The 22631-nt window shown below is 33.0% G+C and overlaps 1 protein-coding gene across 1 annotated transcript in view; it reads right to left on the reverse strand.

Annotated features, from left to right (window-relative positions):
- Positions 1–22631, reverse strand: part of trio (trio Rho guanine nucleotide exchange factor) — a 246535-nt gene that overhangs the window by 137959 nt on the left and 85945 nt on the right. The window contains exons 14-26 of the mRNA XM_077445260.1: positions 9471–9633; positions 9255–9386; positions 8987–9173; positions 8310–8538; positions 8004–8229; positions 7731–7934; positions 7289–7650; positions 6809–7048; positions 6372–6729; positions 5869–5982; positions 5527–5793; positions 3556–3803; positions 2019–2118 (exon numbers count right to left, since the gene is read on the reverse strand). Of these exons, the coding sequence (XP_077301386.1) occupies positions 2019–2118; positions 3556–3803; positions 5527–5793; positions 5869–5982; positions 6372–6729; positions 6809–7048; positions 7289–7650; positions 7731–7934; positions 8004–8229; positions 8310–8538; positions 8987–9173; positions 9255–9386; positions 9471–9633 (2830 nt within the window). The remainder of the gene's footprint in view (positions 1–2018; positions 2119–3555; positions 3804–5526; positions 5794–5868; positions 5983–6371; positions 6730–6808; positions 7049–7288; positions 7651–7730; positions 7935–8003; positions 8230–8309; positions 8539–8986; positions 9174–9254; positions 9387–9470; positions 9634–22631) is intronic.

Here is a 22631-nt window from a genome sequence, read left to right on the forward strand (position 1 = left end):
TTTAAAATTAATTTTATAAATTTCTTAACAATAAAATTACAAATAACCAGTGAGAAAGTATTATAACTGATTATGTGACTCCATTGTGATTTTTTTATTATTTTTTAATATATTTTTTTATTCTATTTAGATATTCTATGAACATAGTACAGTATTCTATGTACTATGTTCTTTTTAAAAATGTAATAAAAAAAAAAAACATGTTTCATTAGCCCCAAAGGTCGTTCACGACACCACCTTGAAAAAAATTAAAAATGTTGAAAAATCAATAAATTATCCATCCCTATCCTATAAAAAATATTTCCCATGAAATAACTCAAAGATTTTGGAAAATAAACGAAAAAATAGTCCTGGGCACATGGAACATGTGTTTTCACGCGAGCTCTGGGTTCAAATGGGTTAAATGACAAACTAAAATCGTGAAGTAGCTATGCTCAAATCGATAAAAAAAAGTCTGCGAGTAGTCTTGAATATCGACGATGTAGACCAGCGTCGTGCCAAAAGCGTAAAAAGTAAACGCAATCCATTCATACGAGTCTATTTTAAAGCTTTCGATCCCATTGGATGCCATGCCAAGTTCGGTGACTTCACAATCGGCATAGAAAATCAATTTGAACGATGATTTGATGGATACCCATCTATCGTGTAAATCACAGAACGACGAGTTTACTCACTTTTTCAGATGGCGGGAAAATTTCCGATAACTAAACATTTTAAATATTAATAGGAAAAAATAACATTTTATATATGACGACATCTAATTTTAAACGAAATGTTTAAATCACTGAAGAAATCGAAAATTCAGCTGAAAACTGTGGTTCCCCATTTTAGATCATCACAAACGCGTAGATTGAGAGATGTAAAATTATTATGTACATATGTATGAATACATAAATCAAATTTTTCGTTACGTTCTTAAACTTGACGTAACATTAAATCAAGCAAATAGCCTAATCGTAACAAAAACAGTATTATACTTTATCAAGACTTATTAATTTACACAAATCAAAATTTTGGCACAAATCACTCGTGTAAGTCATTGCTCGTCTATTGACCATAAAAACAATATGATGAAAAACATTTGGATGGCAAACGACAGCAAGTTTCGAAAGCTTGTACTTAAATATTCAACAGCATCATTATGAAGGACGTGTACAGAAAAAAAGGGGGTATAATTTGCAATTAAACTGAAACACATTTACGAGTAATGAGCGTTACAATTTCATGGCGAAAGAGAGAGAACTCGGTAAAAAAAAAGAAAAAAGATAAGAGAAAAAAGTACTTTCGAGAGTCGTAAACTTCTTAATATTACAAATTACTTATGATCCTTTTACTTAATGAAAATATTCACGACTGTACACAAATTTCGAAATATGTATACATACATTGTCACATTATATTCTATACATTTTCAGATCGCTACAGAACGTGGCGCTAAGTCCAAACAAATACCTAATTTTTGTCGAACATTACTTTTACATTATCGTCAATGTCAATTACTGTCAAACAGTATGTATTCAATTAGACTCTCTGTTTAGTTCCGAAAAAATAGATTCGCCCTCGGTAAAGTCAAGGCCTTTAACTGATCTAGAGTTACTACATATATATGATTAGCGAGAGACCATAACCTTGATATTTTTGATAATACGCATGAGCAAGCAAGGCGAGCAATAGTTAAGTAATTTTTTGAATAATCTTACTAACTGTGAAATTTATTACTTTAATTATTTAATTTCTCTGTTTTTTCTTATGTTAATTTCAAAATTTTATGTATGACTACGTGTATGTTTACCCTTTAGTTTATTAGTACCAGCCGAAACCTATAATTGGTCTTTTGTAATGTATTTTATTATTTGTTTTGTTTTGATTTAAGACTTTTCGTTTTCCTTTTAAAATAAAATAAAATAATTATAATATTGATGATAGGATCCTTCTTATGAGAAACATAATCAAAATACAAAAAAAAAATCATACATCGAAATATATAATATAATTGAAAGCATACGTACTTCGCCTACCTTATCGGAATCAGTCGTATTTCCGCTACCAAACGATGCAAGAGAATTTCTATCCAAATTCTCAACACTCTCGTCCAGTGATGTGCATTCTTCCAAGTCCCTGTTGAAAAGCAAATGATACAATTGAATAATAAAAATCAGGCATAAAAAGATTTGATAAAACTTAATACATTTCTGGGAGACAAAAATAGGTGGGCTGAAAAGTTCGTAGGCTGACACATAGATAGCGCTACTAGTATTAAATCCATATGATTTTTAGTTAGCCCTAACCTTAAAAAGACACGTGTATAAATTTGACAGCTGTCGTACTATTAGTTTGTGAGTTATAGCATTTTGAGTGAAGCAACTTTTATTAGTTTGAAAAAATGGATAAAAAGGAATTTCGTGTGTTAATAAAGCATTGTTTTTCGGCGAAAAAAAATACTATTAAAGCCAAGGTTTGGCTTGATAAACATTATTCGGACCTTGCACCAGGAAAATCAACCGTTGAGAAGTGGTTTGCTAAGTTTAAACGAGGCGAAATGAGAACCGAGGACGATGCACGCAGTGGACGCCCCAAAGAGGCTGTTACCGACGAAAACACCAAAAAAGTCCACAAAATAATTTTGGATAACCGTAAAGTGAAATTGATTGAGATAGCTGAGACCCTAAATATATCAAAGGAACGTGTTGGACATATCGTGAATGAATATTTGGGTATGCGAAAGCTCTGTTCAAAGTGAGTGCCGCGCGAGCTCACAATCGACCAAAAACAACAACGAATTGATGATTCTGAGCAGTGTTTGGAGCTGTTCAATTGTAATAAACCCGAATTTTTGCGTCGATATGTGACAATGGATGAAACATGGCTCCATCATTTCACACCGGAGTCCAATCGACAGTCAGCCGAGTGGACTGCACGTAATGAAGTGACTCCAAAGCGTGGAAAGACGCAAAAGTCGGCTGGCAAGGTTATGGCATCAGTATTTTGGGATGCGCATGGTATAATATTCATCGACTATCTTAAAAAAGGAAAAACCATAAACAGCGACTATTACGTAGCGTTATTGGAGCGTTTGAAGGACGAAATCGCGGAAAACGGCCCCATTTGAAGAAGAAGAAAGTGCTGTTTCATCAAGACAATGCACCGTGTCACAAATCAATGAAAACGATGGCAAAATTGCATGAATTGGGCTTCGAATTGCTTCTGCATCCACCGTATTCTCCAGATCTGGCCCCCAGCGACTTTTTCCTGTTCTCAGATGCTCGCTGGACAGAAATTTTGCGCCGATGAAGAGGTAATCGCCGAAACTGAAGCCTATTTTGAGGCTAAAGACAAATCGTACTATAAAAATGGTATCGAAAAATTGTATGAACGCTATAATCGTTGTATCGCCCTCGAAGGCAACTATATTGAATAATAAAATCAAATTCTAGCAAAAAAAAGATTTTTTCTATGCTAGCCTACGAACTTTTCAGCCCAACTGTTACATTGATTGGTACACCGACTCATAAATAATAAATGAATAAATCAAATTTCAATTCGTCATTCAATTACCTGCTCGATCTTTGATTCTGAAGAGGTTTAACTTTGGCAGGACTCTTGGGCATGTGTAGTGGCAAGGCCGAACTGAAGTAGGTCTCTTGAATGACCTCTCGTAACCTTTTAACCCATTGCTGCTTCACATCTAAGCATGGTGCACGCAGAACCAAACGATAGTCGCTCAAAACTGGAGCCCGTCCAGTCCATACAGCGAATTTACATTCATCGCCTTCAATGTGCTCGGTCACGCCCAACTCGGAAGTCTAAGAAGAAACAGAAACATTTCAATTATGGTACAAATAAACTTACAAACCATTAACGTGAAACAAGTTATGAAAATTTTCTATGAGATTCCGACAATGTAAAGAAAATATTTTTTATAAATTAAATATAGCTCCTAAGCTGTTCTATCAATATGTTTGTATTACATACATATATCTTAATCAAATTAAGATTTATATCAAAATATCAAAAGAACTTTATTTACTACAAGAGATTCTGAAAATTGCAAACAAAATGTTATACATATACAGTACCGTGCAGAGAAATCGCATCACTTTCAATTGTTCGATGTTTTCGATTTTTTTTAATTACATGAAGCTATACACGAGTTTTTTTGGTTTTATTATTTGATTTCAACTATTTAACATGTTTTACGATTAAAAAAATATATTTATATTTTTAAATTAAGGCGAGATACGAATTTTAAAAAAACATGTACAATAGGGCATTTTTTTTATATTTGTTTCAAATGTCTCTAGCTAAAATAATATTACAGTATATATTTTTCTATGATTTAAAATACAAAGAATACATATGAATACATGTGACAAAAATAAATAACAATATAATATTGTATAAAAACCCCCCTTTTTCCTTTTATGAGGGCTTCAACGCTTGCCAGCATAGACAATGCGATTTTTTTTAGTATTTCGTCCGAAATTTATTCAAACCATACATTTTCAACAGTTTTTTTAACTCATAATTTGTCGCAGGATGATGTTTTTATTCCCTTTGCTTTATAATAGCCCATAAATATTCGATAGGGTGTAAGTCCGGACTATTGTCTGGTTATTTTAGTGATGAATATCTACTTTCTCTTCGTATTTTTTTATTTGTAAAAAAAATAGCCGTCCAACTTAATAAAATGCTATTAAATTTGTTTGATGATATCAATCACTTATTTTAAATACAATAAATATCATTTTTGCCCGATGATAATTTGCAAAATCATCCCGAAATTTGAAGTCGGTTGACTTCAAATTTCGAAATTTGAAGGCGGCGAAAATTTCCAAAAATTTTTCATAGTCTGTAGTCTTCACTTTGCCATTGAAAAAACGTAGCACCCCCATGCCATAATACGAAAAACATCCCAAATCATTTGGTCGCCCAGTTTTCAACTATTCTAGTAACACACTGAAAACTGAAATGTTCGTTCGGCTTTCTCCTCATACAATTTATTCTATCGGAGTCGCCAAGATTAAACTTGCTCTCGTCAGTAAAGATTACATTCTCCCAATCATCTTCAGTCCAAATTTTGTGGAATTTTTCGCAATAAAACCATTTTTTTCCATATAACTGCCGTTAAACAGGGTTTTTTTACTATTCTCCGTGGGCAAAATCCAGCTTTTCGAAGTCGTCTCCTTATAATTTCGACGATGATGTCTTTTCCACTCGTTTGTCTGAATTCTCCTCTAATATCCTGGGCAGTTTTTAAACTTAAACAGGAACTTAATAGAATACCTCAAAATGTTCGAAATACTACCTTTTTGAATAAAAAAAGAGTATTTTAGAAATTAGGGAACCTTTTACCGAGAAACTCCAAGAATTCAAAGTATTTACAGGTGATGCGATTTCTCTGCACGGTACTGTATGTATGTACATATATGTATATATAAAATTTCCGAACTTGGAAATGTTTGAATAGTGTAAGTTATATTTAAAAAAATATATTTCATAAACATAATATTATAATAATACACTCACCATTAATCTATTCTTATAAATATATTTAGCTTTTCCATGTGAATCCTTAACTTCTTTGGTCAGACATAAATACATTTCAAAAAGGAAGGCACGTCTTTCTCTGCCCTTGCGCACTAAGCCTCTCGATTCCCAGGTGAGGAACGCGTCCTGAAGTAAAACTTCTCCTAGTGCACCACCTTGAGCATCACCAGGTAGACCTTCGACGAGTGATAGGTGCATTGCATCATTTGCTTTCTTCGGAACGGCAACCATCACTTCCAAACCGTCCTAAAAAAGTTGTAAAATTACATTTAAATTAAAGTATTACTTATAACATTTGACTGTTGAAATAAAAATGTGTACTTTTATTTCCCCCTGTCCTTCTATGCAGCATCCTTGGAGATCTTTCAAGAGCAACTGATATTTAGTGATACGTTGCACTGGTTTAATTAAATAGGCAGCAATTGGATGTTCAACCTAAAAATAAAAAAAAAGCACAACTATTGACTCAATGTATTTCACATTATTTAAATACTAAATAAATCCTGAATCTATGAATATGAACAAACAATTGAAATGAGGTAAGCAATAAAATATTTCAAATACGTTATTATAACGATAATACTCTTTGACCTTATCTTTGAAAGTTGGCATGAACGATTTTATGAGTCAGTTAATTAAAAGTACATGTGTATAATCAAATAAAAATCGATAATATAATACATTTAAATAAAGAACTCTTATATGTTATATTATACACATAAACATTAAAACAGAAAAAGGCAATACATTGTTGTCAATAAAATGCATATATTCATTGTTATAATAAAATTTTGATAGGCTTCAATGATGACACTATTGCTCACCTTGTGCTTGTGTTGTAAATCTTCAAAATAAGTTCCTGCGTGTTGCACTAAAAGATTATTCGAATCTGGTTTGTTTTTGCAATAAAACACGTACATGTCGAACTTTTGAGCCCACGTGACAAAACAGTGGCCAACGTCTTCCGGCATTGTCTCATACTTTTCGAGCTCTTTGAGGAATATGTGATTATGGAACCTGTATATTTCCTCGATGTTTCCAAAAATAATGTCTTCTTTGCCACTTATCGCAGGGGGCACATTCGCCGGATTTGATTTCATCTCGTGAAGAAAAGATTTAATGCAAGTTTCTAAATCCTTCACATAAGTTCTCTCAGTTTGCAACAGTTCCGCCATGATGAACCTTAAAACATGAAATGAAAATGATTAGAAAATTGGGATATTAATATTTTAATTTTATAATTATATGAAAATGTACGCACTCTTTTCTTCTAGCGCTTCTACGTTTTTCTTCGTTCAATTCTTTCGTCGGATGTGTTGCAAGTCTAGAATCTAACGGTAGATCAGAAGAACATTCACTGGACGAAGCAATGATGGTTCCTTCATTGGATCCAATTCCAGATGAGCTTGATCCAACCGATGTAGCACTACCTTCATGCGAAGACGAACCCGCCCCCAATTGAGCACGGTATAGCTCCATACTATTGCTAAATTCTTTATATCTATAAAAAAATATATATGTAAAAACATTTAATAGACAGTTCAAGATACAAAACAAAACACAAGTGAAACTTCACTAATTCGAACCTAATATTATTTCGCATTTATTCTTACGCTAAGTTTTTAGAAATATTTGAAGCCTTTAGTTATCGGATTATTTAATTGTATGTACATACATACATACATATATTGGGTAACTGAATTAGCAAAGTTCGAACAATATCTTAAGTTATTTAACATACTTGGAATCGACAGCAGCAACCCATTGTTTTATATGTGCTGCGTGTGCATGCCCTTTGTCAACGAGCCCGTCAGCTAACTGCGTCAAGAGTTTCACTCTTTCCTTACTCTCCCTAGCCGTGCCACGGAACTCTGCCTGCTCCCTAACGAGCCTTTCGCCATCCGGCGGGGGAGAAGTCACCTCTGAGCTGGTCACATGCGAAGCACTTGCTACAGCTGCAACAGAACTCGCTCGTCTCGCAGCTAGATACTTCTCGCCGTTGTCCTGAATCCACTCGATGGCCTGACGAGCCGACCTCTCAAACAGAACGAATTGCTGACAGTGATCGAGACGTTTCTTACGCGTTGTCCAATGCTCGAGAACCTAAACACAATTTCACAGAAATTTGATATAAAAAAATCAGAAAAAGCATGTACAGAAAATGACAATGAAAATAGTCTTACGTTGTTTTCTTGGGCTAATAGGGCGTCTAATATGGAGCGTACATGGGCGTCGTATGATGGTGGAGTTGCCGACGGTGCACGAGAGCATGCTCTTGCACTCCTCGCAGCATACTTAAGGAACGTTTCGGCAGTCCTTCTTGCCAATGTGCAAGCTTTTAGGAAAGCTTCTTTTTGTTCTTGATGCTTTCCAATCAATTGAGAAACCTGAAATGTTTCATATTAAATTTTTGTTCAATGCAATGATAAATATCCCACATTTCTTATTCAATATACCTGTGAAGCTTTGTCGGTCGGAGGCGATTTCGAAACATCACCCGGTGCAGATGCACCTCCACACCAATCCTCGTCTCTTCTATACTCCCGCTCTAACGAATCTAGCACGGAACAAACTTGCTCTGCTGTTTTGTAAAAATTAAGGCTTGCAGTGACAAGTTTGTGACGTTCTTCCGCTAACGTTACCAACTGTTGCCACCGTTTGGTAACTTCTTCGGAAATATCTCTGTGGAAAAAACCATACACATATTACATATAGATAAATTTGAAAAAAACAACACAAACAATTAAGTTTAAGCAACATACCTTATTGTCTGGGGGTCATAATGATTGGCCGTGACGAGAGCATCAGCTCTGTACTTGACTTGCACAGCACTAGCGTGCGTTCTCTCTACAGCAACCTGAAACTGGTCATGCTCCCGCCTCAATCGTTCAGCATCGGACAAAGCAGCGGGCACAGTGAAAGAAGCTGCTAGCATAGCCTCACTATTTCGAATCCAACAAATAACCTGTTGGGCGTCGTTTTGAAATTGTCCTAAAATTAACAAAAACAATCATTGATAAATCTGTAGTTAATATTCGCGATAAAAGCTTGGAATGTATTTCGAATCTCTAAACAATCAATAGCTTTGAAGGTATTAAAAAATATACATATAATATGTCTATGTATTTATATGAATAAATATCACTATAAAAACATTTTTACTTTAAAGGTTGTTGGGGAAGTGTTCATATACGAAGAACACTTCCTATCAAGAAGAAAAACTAGCAGTAAGTAAAACTGAATTGCTGTTCCTGGCCAAAATAAATGTATAGCCAATGGCGTTCTTTGTTTTTGGGGACAATCTTATCATTTGCTTAGAGGTTTTGTGTATACTCGAACAGCCAATGTGTATAGCATTGTATAGCGAAACACCATGCTTTATTAGTCATATTTTATTTAACCATGTATCATAAACAAAATTGAATTTAAAAGTATATACCTAATTGTACACATTGTTCCAATTTAACACGCTTCATTTCGGCTAAATCTTCCAAATCTACTTCCCTCTCGTGCAGAAACTCTAAAAGCACCTGAACCCTAGTTTGAGCATTATATTGCGAATCTGCCATGACACAAACTCCAGAAGACTCAAGCACGCCGGCCAAATCCTGACCTTGTTGTAGCACCTGAAATATTAACCGTTACAATTAAAATACATAAACTGTTATCAAACACACACACATGGCACAAAAGAGTGTGCAACTTACCTGATATGTTGTATTTTGCATTTGAGTAACACTTTCATTGTGAAGCGATAGCAATTGCTCAGCCTGTTGCATATCTCTAGTGAGTTCGCTATGCTGAAGTTCTTCAGCCCACATTTCCAACTGAGACGACACCTATAAATAAATGAAAAATTTCAATATAATATTTATTGAAATATAAAAAAAATCTAAAATGAAAAATCTGCAATAATTAATTACCTCGAGAGCATCTCTCTCAAATATTCTCAAACGTAAACATAAATCTAAGCGAAGTTTCCGAGCTGCCCATAGCTCATCTAATTCTCCGCGGCGCTGCCTCAACCTTTCTAAGGCACTCTCAACGGCTGTTGCCGATCCTGTGCTGTCCAAATCACTCATACATCTGGAAAAAACAACAAATTATCGTTCGGAAATATTTAAAAATTCATAATCTCTATGCAAATATCGATAGTTCAATCGGTACAGCTCATGATAGAGAAATTTTGAGCATAGCAGCTGTTTTATTCATATTTCACTTCAGTTTAAATTATTATTATACAAATGTAATTTTGTCTAATGGAATAAACCCACACTTTTTTTAATATGCAAGTTCATAAATCCTTTTTTTAATAGTATAAAACCAAACGATTACACTATATACTGCCCACAGTGCCGGCCTTACACCGAAAGGCGCCCTCGCTCTAATTTTAAAATTTAAAGTGCCTTTGACGCATCGAGTGGCGCCCTAACTTATTTGGCGCCCTCGGGCGCCGCCCGACCCAGCTTCCCCCTGAAACCGGCACTGACTGTCCACTATTAACAAATTTGTGAAGTTGTTAATTTTATAACTTGGTTTCATTAAGCAAAACTACGTCCATGTGCAATTTCTAAATAAAATTTTAATTTTATCAAAGTAGGAACTTTCCGATCTTATCTAACCCACGTGTTTTTTTTATTATTTTACCACTAGTTATGCTTTCCTCTTATGGAGAAGGCAACATGAAACCTCTAGAAAAACATTTCAATGCCCACAAAATATTCCCTGTGATGAAGCAATTAGCTCGAAATTGAATACACCCATCCCTCAATTTACGTGATAGATAAACCATGTATAGGACCAATAATCATATTGAATAGTTTCGCTCACATTCGTAACAGTAAATAAATCTGGCTCTTCAAATAGATTTACTTTCGACTTTGAGATTACAAACCATGTTAACTGAATTACATTGTTTGATCCGCTACTAACTTATATTTAGAAACACGTATTTTGGATCTATTTTTGTCAATTTTAGCATTTTCATTTTGCATTTTAGCGTTTTAGGGCTTTAAAAATGTTCAATTTTAGCATCTATTTTTATGAAGAGTTTAATTTTAAATAATAAAAAATTGCAATGAATTTTAATAAAATTTATATACATACATATTTACAATCTAAAGACAACACAACAATTAAAAAATAATAGAAAAATTAAAAAATGTTTTGGAATTATAATTACAATAATAAAAACATGAATATAAAAATACAAAGACAAAAAATATGAATATTAAAATTTATTAAAACTCAACATGGAGCATATTTCTACAGATTCTTTTTTGAGATTCGTGCGACGATCGGTAACAATTATATTGTATTAACTAAAATACCTTTCAGCATCCACACTATTGACGGGACACTAAATAGATTTTAGAGCTGCACAACCAAACTCTTCATGCGTGTTGGAAATGCTTTTATCCAGCAGTGGATGGGCTGATGATGATGATATATATTTAACTATTGTACATTAAGGCAATATTTTATAATTGATGCAGATGGCGCAATATATGGGTAATTTTGAAACGACGTCCAATTTTTATGTTAATGAATATCAGTACTAGAAACGCGTATTTGATTTATAATTTTAGTTGTTATTTTGTGTTACATGCATTAGCAGTTTGCTATATAAATAAATAAATAAATTTGTTAGTTCTTATGTTAATTTGCTTTTTGTCACAATTTGTATGGATAACTATTCAATTTATTTTTGTACTTAGGTTCATCTATGTCATCGCTAGAGACACGTATCTATTTTTGTCAATTTTAGCATTTTAGCGTTTTAGGGCATTAAAAATGTTCATCTCAAACATTTATATAAAAATACAAAGATATAAAATATGAATATAAAAATATAATACCAATTAAAATTTATTAAAACTCAACATGGAGCATATTTCTACATATTCTTTTTTGAGATTCGTGCGACGATCGGTAACAATTATTTTGTATTTACTAAAATAGATTTCAGCATCCACACTATTGACGGGATATCAAATGGATTTTAGAGCTGCACAACCAAACTCTTCATATTTAATTTTTGTTGCCATCAATAATAGCAATATATCCGGCGTGGATTCACTTTTTATATTCTCTATTAATAGTCTAAAAAAGTGCTTCTACCCTTCTAACTTGTCTATTAATTTTATAAATTATATGCAAATTTCACTTTTGTTTGTTATTTTAGCATATATTGAGCATTTATGGCAAAATGTCCAAAATACGTGTCTCTAACCATTACTAATCGCCAACCATTACATTCGAGCACTTCTTTCGTCCATCTATCGTGCTTTCTGCTAGCTGCATGACCCGCCCGTTGCCATTATAATTCGATTGCCTTTGTCATACTTCTAACTTGCGTATTCTGTTTACTATATCTCTTCGAGGTGCCAAGCATACATCGTTCAATACTTCTTTGAGTATAATGGACCAATGTATTGGAGTTTAATCCATCAATGAAATCCAATCAGCTGTGATTGTTTGTATGAGTGAACTTACTAATCTAGTTAAAATTAATTATGCTTTATTTTATTTTGGTATTTATTTATGTACATACATACAATGTATGCAAGTATATGTTAGATGTTGTAAAAATTCATGCGTAGATAAAATAGATTTTATTTTAGGTTATTAATTACCTTATCTAAAGTATGGATTTATCGTAATTTGGGAATAATTGTATAATTAGACTGAGCAACAAAAAATCACGTTTTTGAGTTACCAGAGCGGAGACTAACCAATCTTTACTAAGTTTGACCCACTGAATTCGAATATGATAATGATTTTTGTTGGTTAGTGATCGTTTACGAGATATGAGCGTTTAAAAAAATGCGATAGGATTGGAAGACCCTTCTAAATTGTCTATTAATTTTATAAATTTTTCACTTTTTTTTGTTATTTTAACAACTATTTGCATATTTTATGAATTACGCATCTATTAGCATCTATTCCGAATTTTGGCACCAATTAAGCATTAATAGCAAAATGTCCAAAATACGTGTCTCTACTTATATAGTATCAATCCGCTTGAAAACACACAAGGCATAGTTTAAAATAAAAATATATCATTTTAGACAGATTGTTGTTGAATATGAATATTTGTCGAACAAATTGCAATAATATATATTTATCTTATATCTATATATTTATCTTTTTCATTTTTGTAAAAATCTGTTATTGGACTCCGATGTTACATATATTATTTATTTACTATTTGTTTTTTTATACATATCTATGTACATCCTGTCTGTTGATTTTTCAATTAATAAAATAAATAAAATAAAAAAATAAAATAATCAATTCGATTTTTACTGAACTAAAACCTGAGTCCCTTAAAAGATTGTCTCGTGCTAAGTTTCCCTGCATTGCTTCATTAATTAAAACGAAAACTATCGTCGTATTATGCCGTCACTGATATTACATCGTCGTACATTTTGTCTCTATTGCATATTGAACATCGTCATTATGCACACTCGTATTGTTTGGTGCATCTTAAGCGAAGTTTCGTACGTTGTTGAATTACTTTGAGTAAAGTAATTTGAGGTCGAATTTCTCGAGCACGATCTCGTTAGATAACACAATATTACGCTTTTTCCCTGTAACACACATACAGGTCTCGGTACGTCCCAATAAACGCGTATTCGAATTATCCGATTTGTTCGTGTGTTCGAACCAGCTCGCTTTTTCTGGGTCATTCTCGCTTTCAAACGACATGTCTGACTTCCTATCGTCATCGTCACCGAATTAACACTATTATTGTATTGATCAATTTCTGATTTGAGAGGACTCGCGAATCGGGTAAACTATAAGATTTACAAGATGCAAAATTGCCGACAACACTACATATAAAACATACACAGCACACACATAAACGCACTGACTAACTGCTTTCTCAAATTTCGCCGATATTTGAACAAAGGCGTGCCAAATCTTCGTCAAACGCCATTTAAATAATTTACGACAGACTCTACTTTCTTTTTCTACGATACGAAACAAGTGAAAATCAGAACGAATCTGTTTGAAAATTGTCCAAAAAAAAAAAGGTAGTTTCATATAGTTAACTACCTTTTTATATACATAAATACTAAATCCGAAAACATTCTAATGAATAAGTCACAGTAAATTTAGCTTATTATACTAAATTTAGTATTATTATTATAATACAAATAACAATGTCATCAGAACCATTAATAAATTAATTAAATCGGTTTGATTTCTTAGCGCAGGATAAAGATGAAATCAGGCAATGACACTTTCCAATTGAACAAAAAAGCCTTGTAATAAATCAGCTGAATTTCACAAAAAAAAAAACAAAACAATATTTAAATTTTTCAACTAAAATTGAAAACAAAAGACAATTTTAAAGTTTATAATTAAAATTTAACATGTTAACGTCTAAGACTTTCCTAAAATATTTTCCTCGTAAAACCATGTGGTTTCTACAATATAAATATACAGACTGGTTGATACATAAAAAATCATTCTATTCTAGAAATCGAAGCCACCATCGTCCAAAATGAACTGTACCTGATTTATTTTTGTAATGCTATGAGAAGGATAAATATGTAAAAGAAAAATTAGAATTAGAAAAAGTATAATATGTGGTGGTAAGTCAGTTACACTTTACAGTTCGTTAATTTTCATATTTGATATTCGTAAATTTCAAAATTTATTAAAACATTTAAAACGTTTATAAGCGTAACGAGACAGAGCTAGTGGAATGAAAAGATAACAATCGAACGCACCGGATATTTAATTATATATTCGTTTGAAATTTTCGCACTCGTTCTACTTATTCATTTAACTAAGAAAATAATGTAAAATAACATCGCTATCGTACGATAGCTATGTATGTATGTATATTATTTTACTATTTAATGCAAAAAAACTTATTATGCAAGGCTAAATCTTAAATACATCCGATTTCATAGGCGAATATAAGCACGTATAATATTCGCACTGAGCAACAAAAAACCACATTTTTTACTTACCGGAATGGGGACTAATCAATCTTTACTAACTTTGACCCACTGAATTCGAATATGTCAATAATTTTTGTTGACTGGATCTTGTTTAAGATATATGAGCGTTTAAAAAATGTGCAATTTTTACAGATTTTAAGCTTTTGCAGTTTTTAACTCAAAACCTAGTATTGCTGTGCCAAATGTGAGTATTGCAATCAATAGTATGCGCAATTTTTTTTATATTGATTGTTATTTTTTTATTGCTTCAATACACGTATAATTAATTATCTAGCGAAATTTAAGTCGAAACATATGTTTTTTTTTCTTGAGAATTATTATGTATCCATTGGGCCAATTTTATATCTTACTATGTTTACAAAGATTGGTTTTCAATCTCTATATTTTTTTATTTGAACGTACTAATTCGAGAGGTAGATGATTTGCGCTAGATAATTAATTATAAGTATTTTAAAGGAACAAAAACCACAATCAATAGAAAAAAACATCCGAACATTGATTTCAATGTTCACTTTTGGCACAGCAATACTAGATTTTGAGTTGAAGATTGCAATAGCCTAAAATCTGTAAAAATTGCGCATTTTTTAAACGCTCATATCTCATAAACGAGAGGAAACCAACAAAAATCATTGTCATTAAATCATTAAATTCAGCGTGACTCACTGAACTGATTGATTAGTCTCCGGTCTGGTCATTTTTTGTTGTTGCTTGGTGTAATTATTATTTCATTCAAATTGTAAATACTCTATAAATCAACATTAAGGACTTAAATGTTTCTGTCTAAATAGTACATATAATACATATTTACATACATACATATGTAGTTGAGATGGATTCCTCGATTCTTTGACATACAATTTGTAAGACTTATAGAATCGCATCTGAAAAGGCTATTGAAGTTTGAATGTGTGTCTGGTATACGAGGACTTCAAATGACATGGATAGACCAGATTACGGAAGCATCTCCGAGTGGGGTCTACCCCACGGGATCGAATGTGAGATGCACGAAAAACCAAATATCGGAAGGCAAAGATCGAAAATCGAAAGATCTTAAGTCGAAAGATAAAAAAAGGGTGCATGGTAAACGGTACATACTCACTTAATTTTCACGTGCAGGATACAAAAGGAACAAGAGGAACATACTTTTCCTCCCGTATTCTACGCGCGCACATTCTTACGGGAGGAAAAGCCTGTTCCTCTTGTTCCTGTTGTATCCTGCTCGCGCAAATTAAGTGAGTATGTACCGTTTACAATGCACCCTTTTTTTTGATCTTTCGACTTAAGATCTTTCGATTTTCGATCTTTGCCTTCCGATATTTGGTTTTTCGTGCATTTCACATTCGATTCCGTGAGGTGCACCCCTCCGAGTGACGTAATTGAGGGAGGGATGGGGGGGGAGTTTTAATGAAGACGACCGGAATGAACGGAAAGAGTTAATCCTGACCATTGGTAGATGGACGTAATGGCAATAAAAATAATGTCTATTGATTATATAATAATATAATGTATTTGATCTTAACAACGCAACGTCACAATAATGGGTCACAGCCCAACGAGCGAAACGACCACACCGTACGAACTACTTGAATGATCCAATCAGCATCAATTTCGAACTGAAGGGAAGATGATGACGTTATCCTGCAGTACGACGAGACGACGAAATAAATATGAGATAATCGCTAAGTGTAACACGTACATATGTACAATAGTCGAGAAAAAATATGTAAACTGATACAAAGTTTTTTTTTCAAAAGACACATACCTCCACAGTTTACACTCCACATTGGACTCCTTTTTCAGTCGGCTGGTCCTACGATGGTGTTTGATCATCCTGTACTTAGAAAGGTAGTTTTTGATAGACTCAATTCATCCATCACATCACTAGCTCCGTCAGCTTACTGTTATTGTCACATTTAATCAATCTATACATACATATGTAGGATTCTGAACGATTAGACCAGAGGTTCACAAACTTATTTAGCCCAGCGCCCTCTTTTTAGATAAAAGTATTATTATAAATCGACCTTATTTAAGAGAACAAACAAATATGTAGATGCAGTGTCTATTTTTAATATATTTATAATTGAACCTGTATCCTACAATATATTAGTATACGTCGATTGGCAAGACGATGCATTTTTTGTAATTTGTAGGTTCACAATATGATTTAATTTTTATGCGTTTGATTGGATGCTACTCTCGTGAGTGGAGGTTTAAAGATAAATATCACAATATGTCTCGTATATTAAAGATCATATTGTAAATCCAAACATGTATACAAAAAAAAAAAAAACATTTTTGTATACAATATACAAACTCGTGTTTGAAGGCAGACGAAAAGTTGAGAAAACGAGTCTCGAGATATTGCAAGTTGGTAGAACGGAGCGCACCGCAATTTAATGTTAGGCTCCACTTTGGTCAGAAACATTGTATTGTCGCGATTAGCTATTTTCAGGTATTGTTTTCTTTTTTTAATGGTTTTGGCTATTTGCAGGTACTATACCTGCAAATTATTGGCTATTTGCAGGTACTATATCTGCGAATTATTGGCTATTTGCAGGTACTATATCTGCGACAGGCGCAAAGCCTTCTGCGCATGCGCGCATGGCAAAAAATGTCTTTTGTGCGATCGCAATGTGCGTTATAATCCAATTACCAAACTTAATATGTACAAAATCAGTTTTGCCGTGAGCACAGACATAACGGTTTTTGTTTTTGGAGTTTCAGACTTGATTAATATTAAGACGTTTCACATTAAGACGTCTTTTTTATATCTCTTATCTCTTATCCGATCGTTTTCATACTTTGCCATATTGGTAATTTTGTTATATATGTACATGTGTAAGTCTCTCAAATAGGCAATTACATTTTGGGAATCAATATAGTTAGTTCGTAATGCATCATCTTTGTTTCTTAAAAACGCCAGCATAGACCCAGACAGTTCATAAAACCGATATCTTTTGATAGCCAACGAACTTCGGAATGAAGCAGCAAGCGATCGAATTCTTCATCATTTTAAATACGAAGCTTTTCCAAATAATCTCTCATTCAATTAATTATGATTTTGTTGATTGCTTGAATCATATAATGTAACGACCTATGTATGTAGTCATCCATAAACATAAACCCCCTGTAGGACCCTATCATCAATGGAGCATCATCAATAGCTACTGACAACATATTATTAAGAAAAAAATGATTTTAGCTATATATAATATTATATTGTGCAACTGATGTAATGATGAACAAAAACAAACGGTTTTTCATAATTTTCCTATCGTTTTTCATAGCTCTCCTCCCTACTGGATCATTCCAGCAGCCCCAAAATGCGCCCAAGCCTGAGACCGCCCCCCATGATTGCTCCAACGCCCCCTGGGGGGCAAGTAGTGGCCACTTTGGGAATCACTGGATTAAACGAACCCTTACCAAAACCCAAGTACTCTTGTTAAGTAAATTTAGTGAATTTGAGACCCAGAACAAAGTTCTGCGTTTACTTGCTCGACTGGCTGAGCGACGCCTTCGCTTCCGGTTCGATTCCTTTGGGAGGACAATGGATTGCTTACGAGTCCATATTTTTGGGCTCAAAAAATCCCTGCGAGTCTATTTACGACTGACCACAAACGTTTTCCTTTCCGATGCAACAATGTGCAAAATGTAAATTTTGCGAGTGAAGAGTAATTTATTTTAGACGCATCCGTTCGACGAATCGTTCGAAGTAAAAATCTACAAATCATCTAAAGAAACATTTGCACGAGACTTTTTTATATCTATTGTATATATCGATATACATATGTAGTATATGTATATCTACTAAAACAGCCCGAATATTCAACGTCACAGTAACGGGTTTGACATATGTAAAATTACAAATTAGGTTATCTAAATTGTTTCACTTGAATAAAGCAGCCTTTGTGTTTTTATTTAATTGAATGAATAAATTACAAAGCAAAACTCGTGAAAGATGAGTAATAATGGGACTATCACACTAATGATAATTTACTAACTACACATTGTTTGAATATCTACATAAATACATATGTCCAAGTATCAATGAAAAAAACAAAATCGTATTGTCAATGAATAAATTTTATTCTTTTGGACAATCAAAGATGTTTACAATTCATAATATTATTCAAAATAAACAATAAATTAAATCGCAACTGTATTTTTGCATTTATTTAGAAACTACCATGTATGTATGTACATATAATATCGTATTCACCATTGTACATAAAATCAAAATCAAAAACCTCGTAACTAATAAAAATGAAGTTTTAGTCAATAAAAGCATCTAATGCTAATCTTAAAGCAATGATAACATATAAGTCTTACACATATACAGTTACCATAAGCAATAATCTTCAATTATACATAAAAAATTAAAAAATTAAATAAAATAAAATTTTATATACAATAATTTCACATATTATTATGTAAATTAAATTTCGCATAATCGTAATTACATATGTATAATCACAACACGATTCGATGTCAAATTAACTATCTGATAGTTACGGGCTGGTTAAATTTTTCGTTTTAAACTTACGTAATAATAAATCATTATAAGAGAATTTTCGACTATAGAAAGCATCTATGCAAATAAACAAGTTGATAAATTTGAATATTTTTATATATGCATTTATGCATTTATACATGTAGAGACGAATCATAATTTGAATAAAAAAAAACTTATCAAACACAAAAATGATACAACAGGCATTTATTCCTTTTATATGCAAATATTTCAGACGTGAAATATATGTTTTGAAATGAAGACAAATCGCATATGCATTTATAAAACAGATCCGTGATCCATATTTTCTACTTAAAATTCTATACACCAAAAATGAAATGCCGACACAGCAAAAAGCTACCATTTTGAAGTACACTAGTATATAGAGTTGGAACGCTTTTGTAATTTTTGGTCAGAAGAATCACATATGTAAATATTATACATGAACAGAATACGAGAGAAAGGTACTTGATCCATATTTACCTACATTAAAAATAGTTTCCTGCATTTAGATTTCAATATAGATAAGAATAGATAGAATTGATAAGCGCATGCAAAATCAGGGCACACGGAGACTTGATTGCATGATCGATATAATTATAAGTTGAAGAGGAAAAGACCGTTTAACGTTCGTTAACGAAACACTACAGAGATTTCTTGTTTGACATTTCTATACACCAAGATATTGTAATATATTATAATACATACAAACGTGATTTCCATAGCAGATTAAATTACCTAGAACGATATTCCGAAATTGTACTTTATTATACAGAAAAAAAACCGATCACTTTCTTTTCAAAGCGTTCACTTCCCAATTACATATAATAACGCGAAATACATATGTATTTACACACAAACACATAGGCAGAGTTTGGAGGTACTATGTAGTCTAAAACACTACAAAATGAAGTAAAAATCTAGACAAAAAAATGACAATTCACTGTTTACGACGCACGCTCGAGAGAAAGTCGATTGGCCAAAATAAAAGAAGAATTAGTATGTGGAGATCGTACCAAAATTACGATAGTGCACAAACCAAAAATCCATAACGCGTTCTATGCATGTATGTGATCTGACCCGAATTCGCACTCTAATACAATAGCAAAACGCGCGTTAAAATTAATTGTAATGTTTTAACACACTTCGTGTACACAATTACATAGTAAATAAACACAATTCTGAAGCAGCCGTCTTAACCAGCCTCAATATGGATATATCTCATACAAGAAGTATTTATTTTTGTACGCTCGACTCCCTTGGCCAAGCTACTGTTTTATGTCTAAATATATGTATGTATTTGATACTTTTAAAACTGCGATTCAAAAGTTAATACATGTTAATACATGAATATTTTAATTTAACGTTACCCCCTCCCCTTCTCCTACGTGTTCGTTAAATATGTTATATATTATATGTACGTGGGGAGAGTACACAGCAATTGATCCGGTCTATAGTATGATAGTTTGATTATAAAGTTAATGGGAATCTTGCGTGTCCAAAATGACGCTCTTGTTTACTGCAAAACGATAGCAATATATTTTTAAATCCAAGTGGCCAACTACTATAACACAGTTCACGATGGTTAGCGTGTAATACTTTAAACTGAGGGGTCATGGGTTCATTCCCTGGCTCAGTGTTGCTGGCCAGACCTTGGATATATGTGACTCCAGGTCGATCGTTTCCATTGAAAGTATGCCTATTTTTTACAAGCCTATCCTATGTTGCACTTCGATATCGATTCAGTATCTATTCCTACAGACTTCCGATCGTTTTGCCATTTTGTGCGCTTTGGTCAACGATGGAAATTTTTTCTGATTTCATTTTTGAAATGGTTCCAACAAAAATGGCTCCTGTCTCACGCAAAATTCGAGTTTAAATACCCAATCTGTAAAACATGTGTAATTATCGAAATATTAGTATGTATGTATTGTCGAATTTGTCCATAGATGTCACTATGATACTGTATAAAAATTTAATTGTTAATCGATGTCTGTAATTGTTTACATATTAGGTCTTTCTGGTATATACACATGTATGTATGTTTATGTAAACAAAATAAAATCCCTTTTCCCCTGTAACCATTCAATGCCTTTTATTTCATACTAGCGAACTTATCCAGTAAATTTCGGGTTAAAATGCAAGAAAACTTCTTATGAAAAGATTTTGAACAAAACGCTTGATAGTCACTCCACAATTCGATCACCGGTGCAAAATGCATTCACCCAATAGCAAAAGTTACAACAGATCAGCATTTCTACCGTTGAAGGGGGCGCCCATTCAGCAGTCGTTCATCTCCATTGTTTATTATACTGTCCCTTCATCAGTTGAAAACAAAACAAAAACAACGGATTCCTTCATCGCTATCGTGACTTATTCGCGAAGATTCAAATCGAAGATTTCTCAACATACCGAGATAACGAAACAAACACGAATCAAATATTTATTGTAACAATAAGTTCATTGGTTCGCGAGGTCAACGTCGATACACCTCTAAACATATATTTTGTCTTCGGTAGACAGTAAGTAAAAAAAAAAGTCAATAATAATAAGGTAGACCTCTGGGCGCAGCTTTCGAAATTTACGAGGCACAAGGCTACACATGGTTAGCAGATTTAGAGAGCAACCTTTTCGATTACAAAACGAAACTGCCATGATAGGCCCAATCGAGACATGTACCTGACACACTTGAGACGAAAGCCGTGAACGGCCGACCACATATACAAGATTTTATGTACTCTCAAAAGTCGCATTAAACAATAATAAAAAATACGCAAGTAATAAGGAGAATGCTGCGAATCGCGATTGAATCACTTTATGTATTTGGTTTACACGCGAACACATCTAATGAATGAAAAAGTGATTCTAATGTGCATGCTGAGGTGACCATCGCATCGCTCCAAAGTGGAACGATTATTACTTCTTCATCGTCTACATGATTCTGCATACATCATATATGAATACCCACATAATAAAGTCAGCACGGAAATACTATGCGGTATTTATTTTTTATACTTCTAGAAGTTGCAATTTAATTTTTTATAAATTTACTAAGTTAACCGATTTTTTTAAAATTTACAATACTTAGTTATTTTATTTTACCAAAATCTAAACTCAAAATTCAGACAAAAAATAAATAATGCATATGGAAAGGAGGTACTATTGAACTCACTTCGTATATACATATGTAAATATGTAGGTTTCTTGTCATTGATTGTTTACATATATTTTTCATGGTGACCCGACAAAACCGCGCACGACAATACCGCACCAACAAACCCGCTCAGAACAACCCCGTCAATGCCGCGCAAAATGGAAATACAAAATTGAATTAAAAAAAAAAGATCGACCGAGGTTGTTGGTGAAAATTTAAAATGGTTAGAATATCATATTGTATTAATATTTTCAATTTTTCTTCAAAACGCTATTTAATTTATATAATTATTTTATAATCTTTTAAAAAGTTTGAAGCCCAATTAGCTTCTTGCAAAAACCTTTTTTTGTGCCCACGTGACTCCAATGTCTAATTATAAGTATATATATTTTTTTTGGATATGAAATATAATAAATAGGAATTCACTTTTGTCCTAGGC

This window comes from Arctopsyche grandis, chromosome 2 (assembly GCF_051622035.1).
Source record: "Arctopsyche grandis isolate Sample6627 chromosome 2, ASM5162203v2, whole genome shotgun sequence".
Lineage (NCBI taxonomy): Eukaryota > Metazoa > Arthropoda > Insecta > Trichoptera > Hydropsychidae > Arctopsyche > Arctopsyche grandis.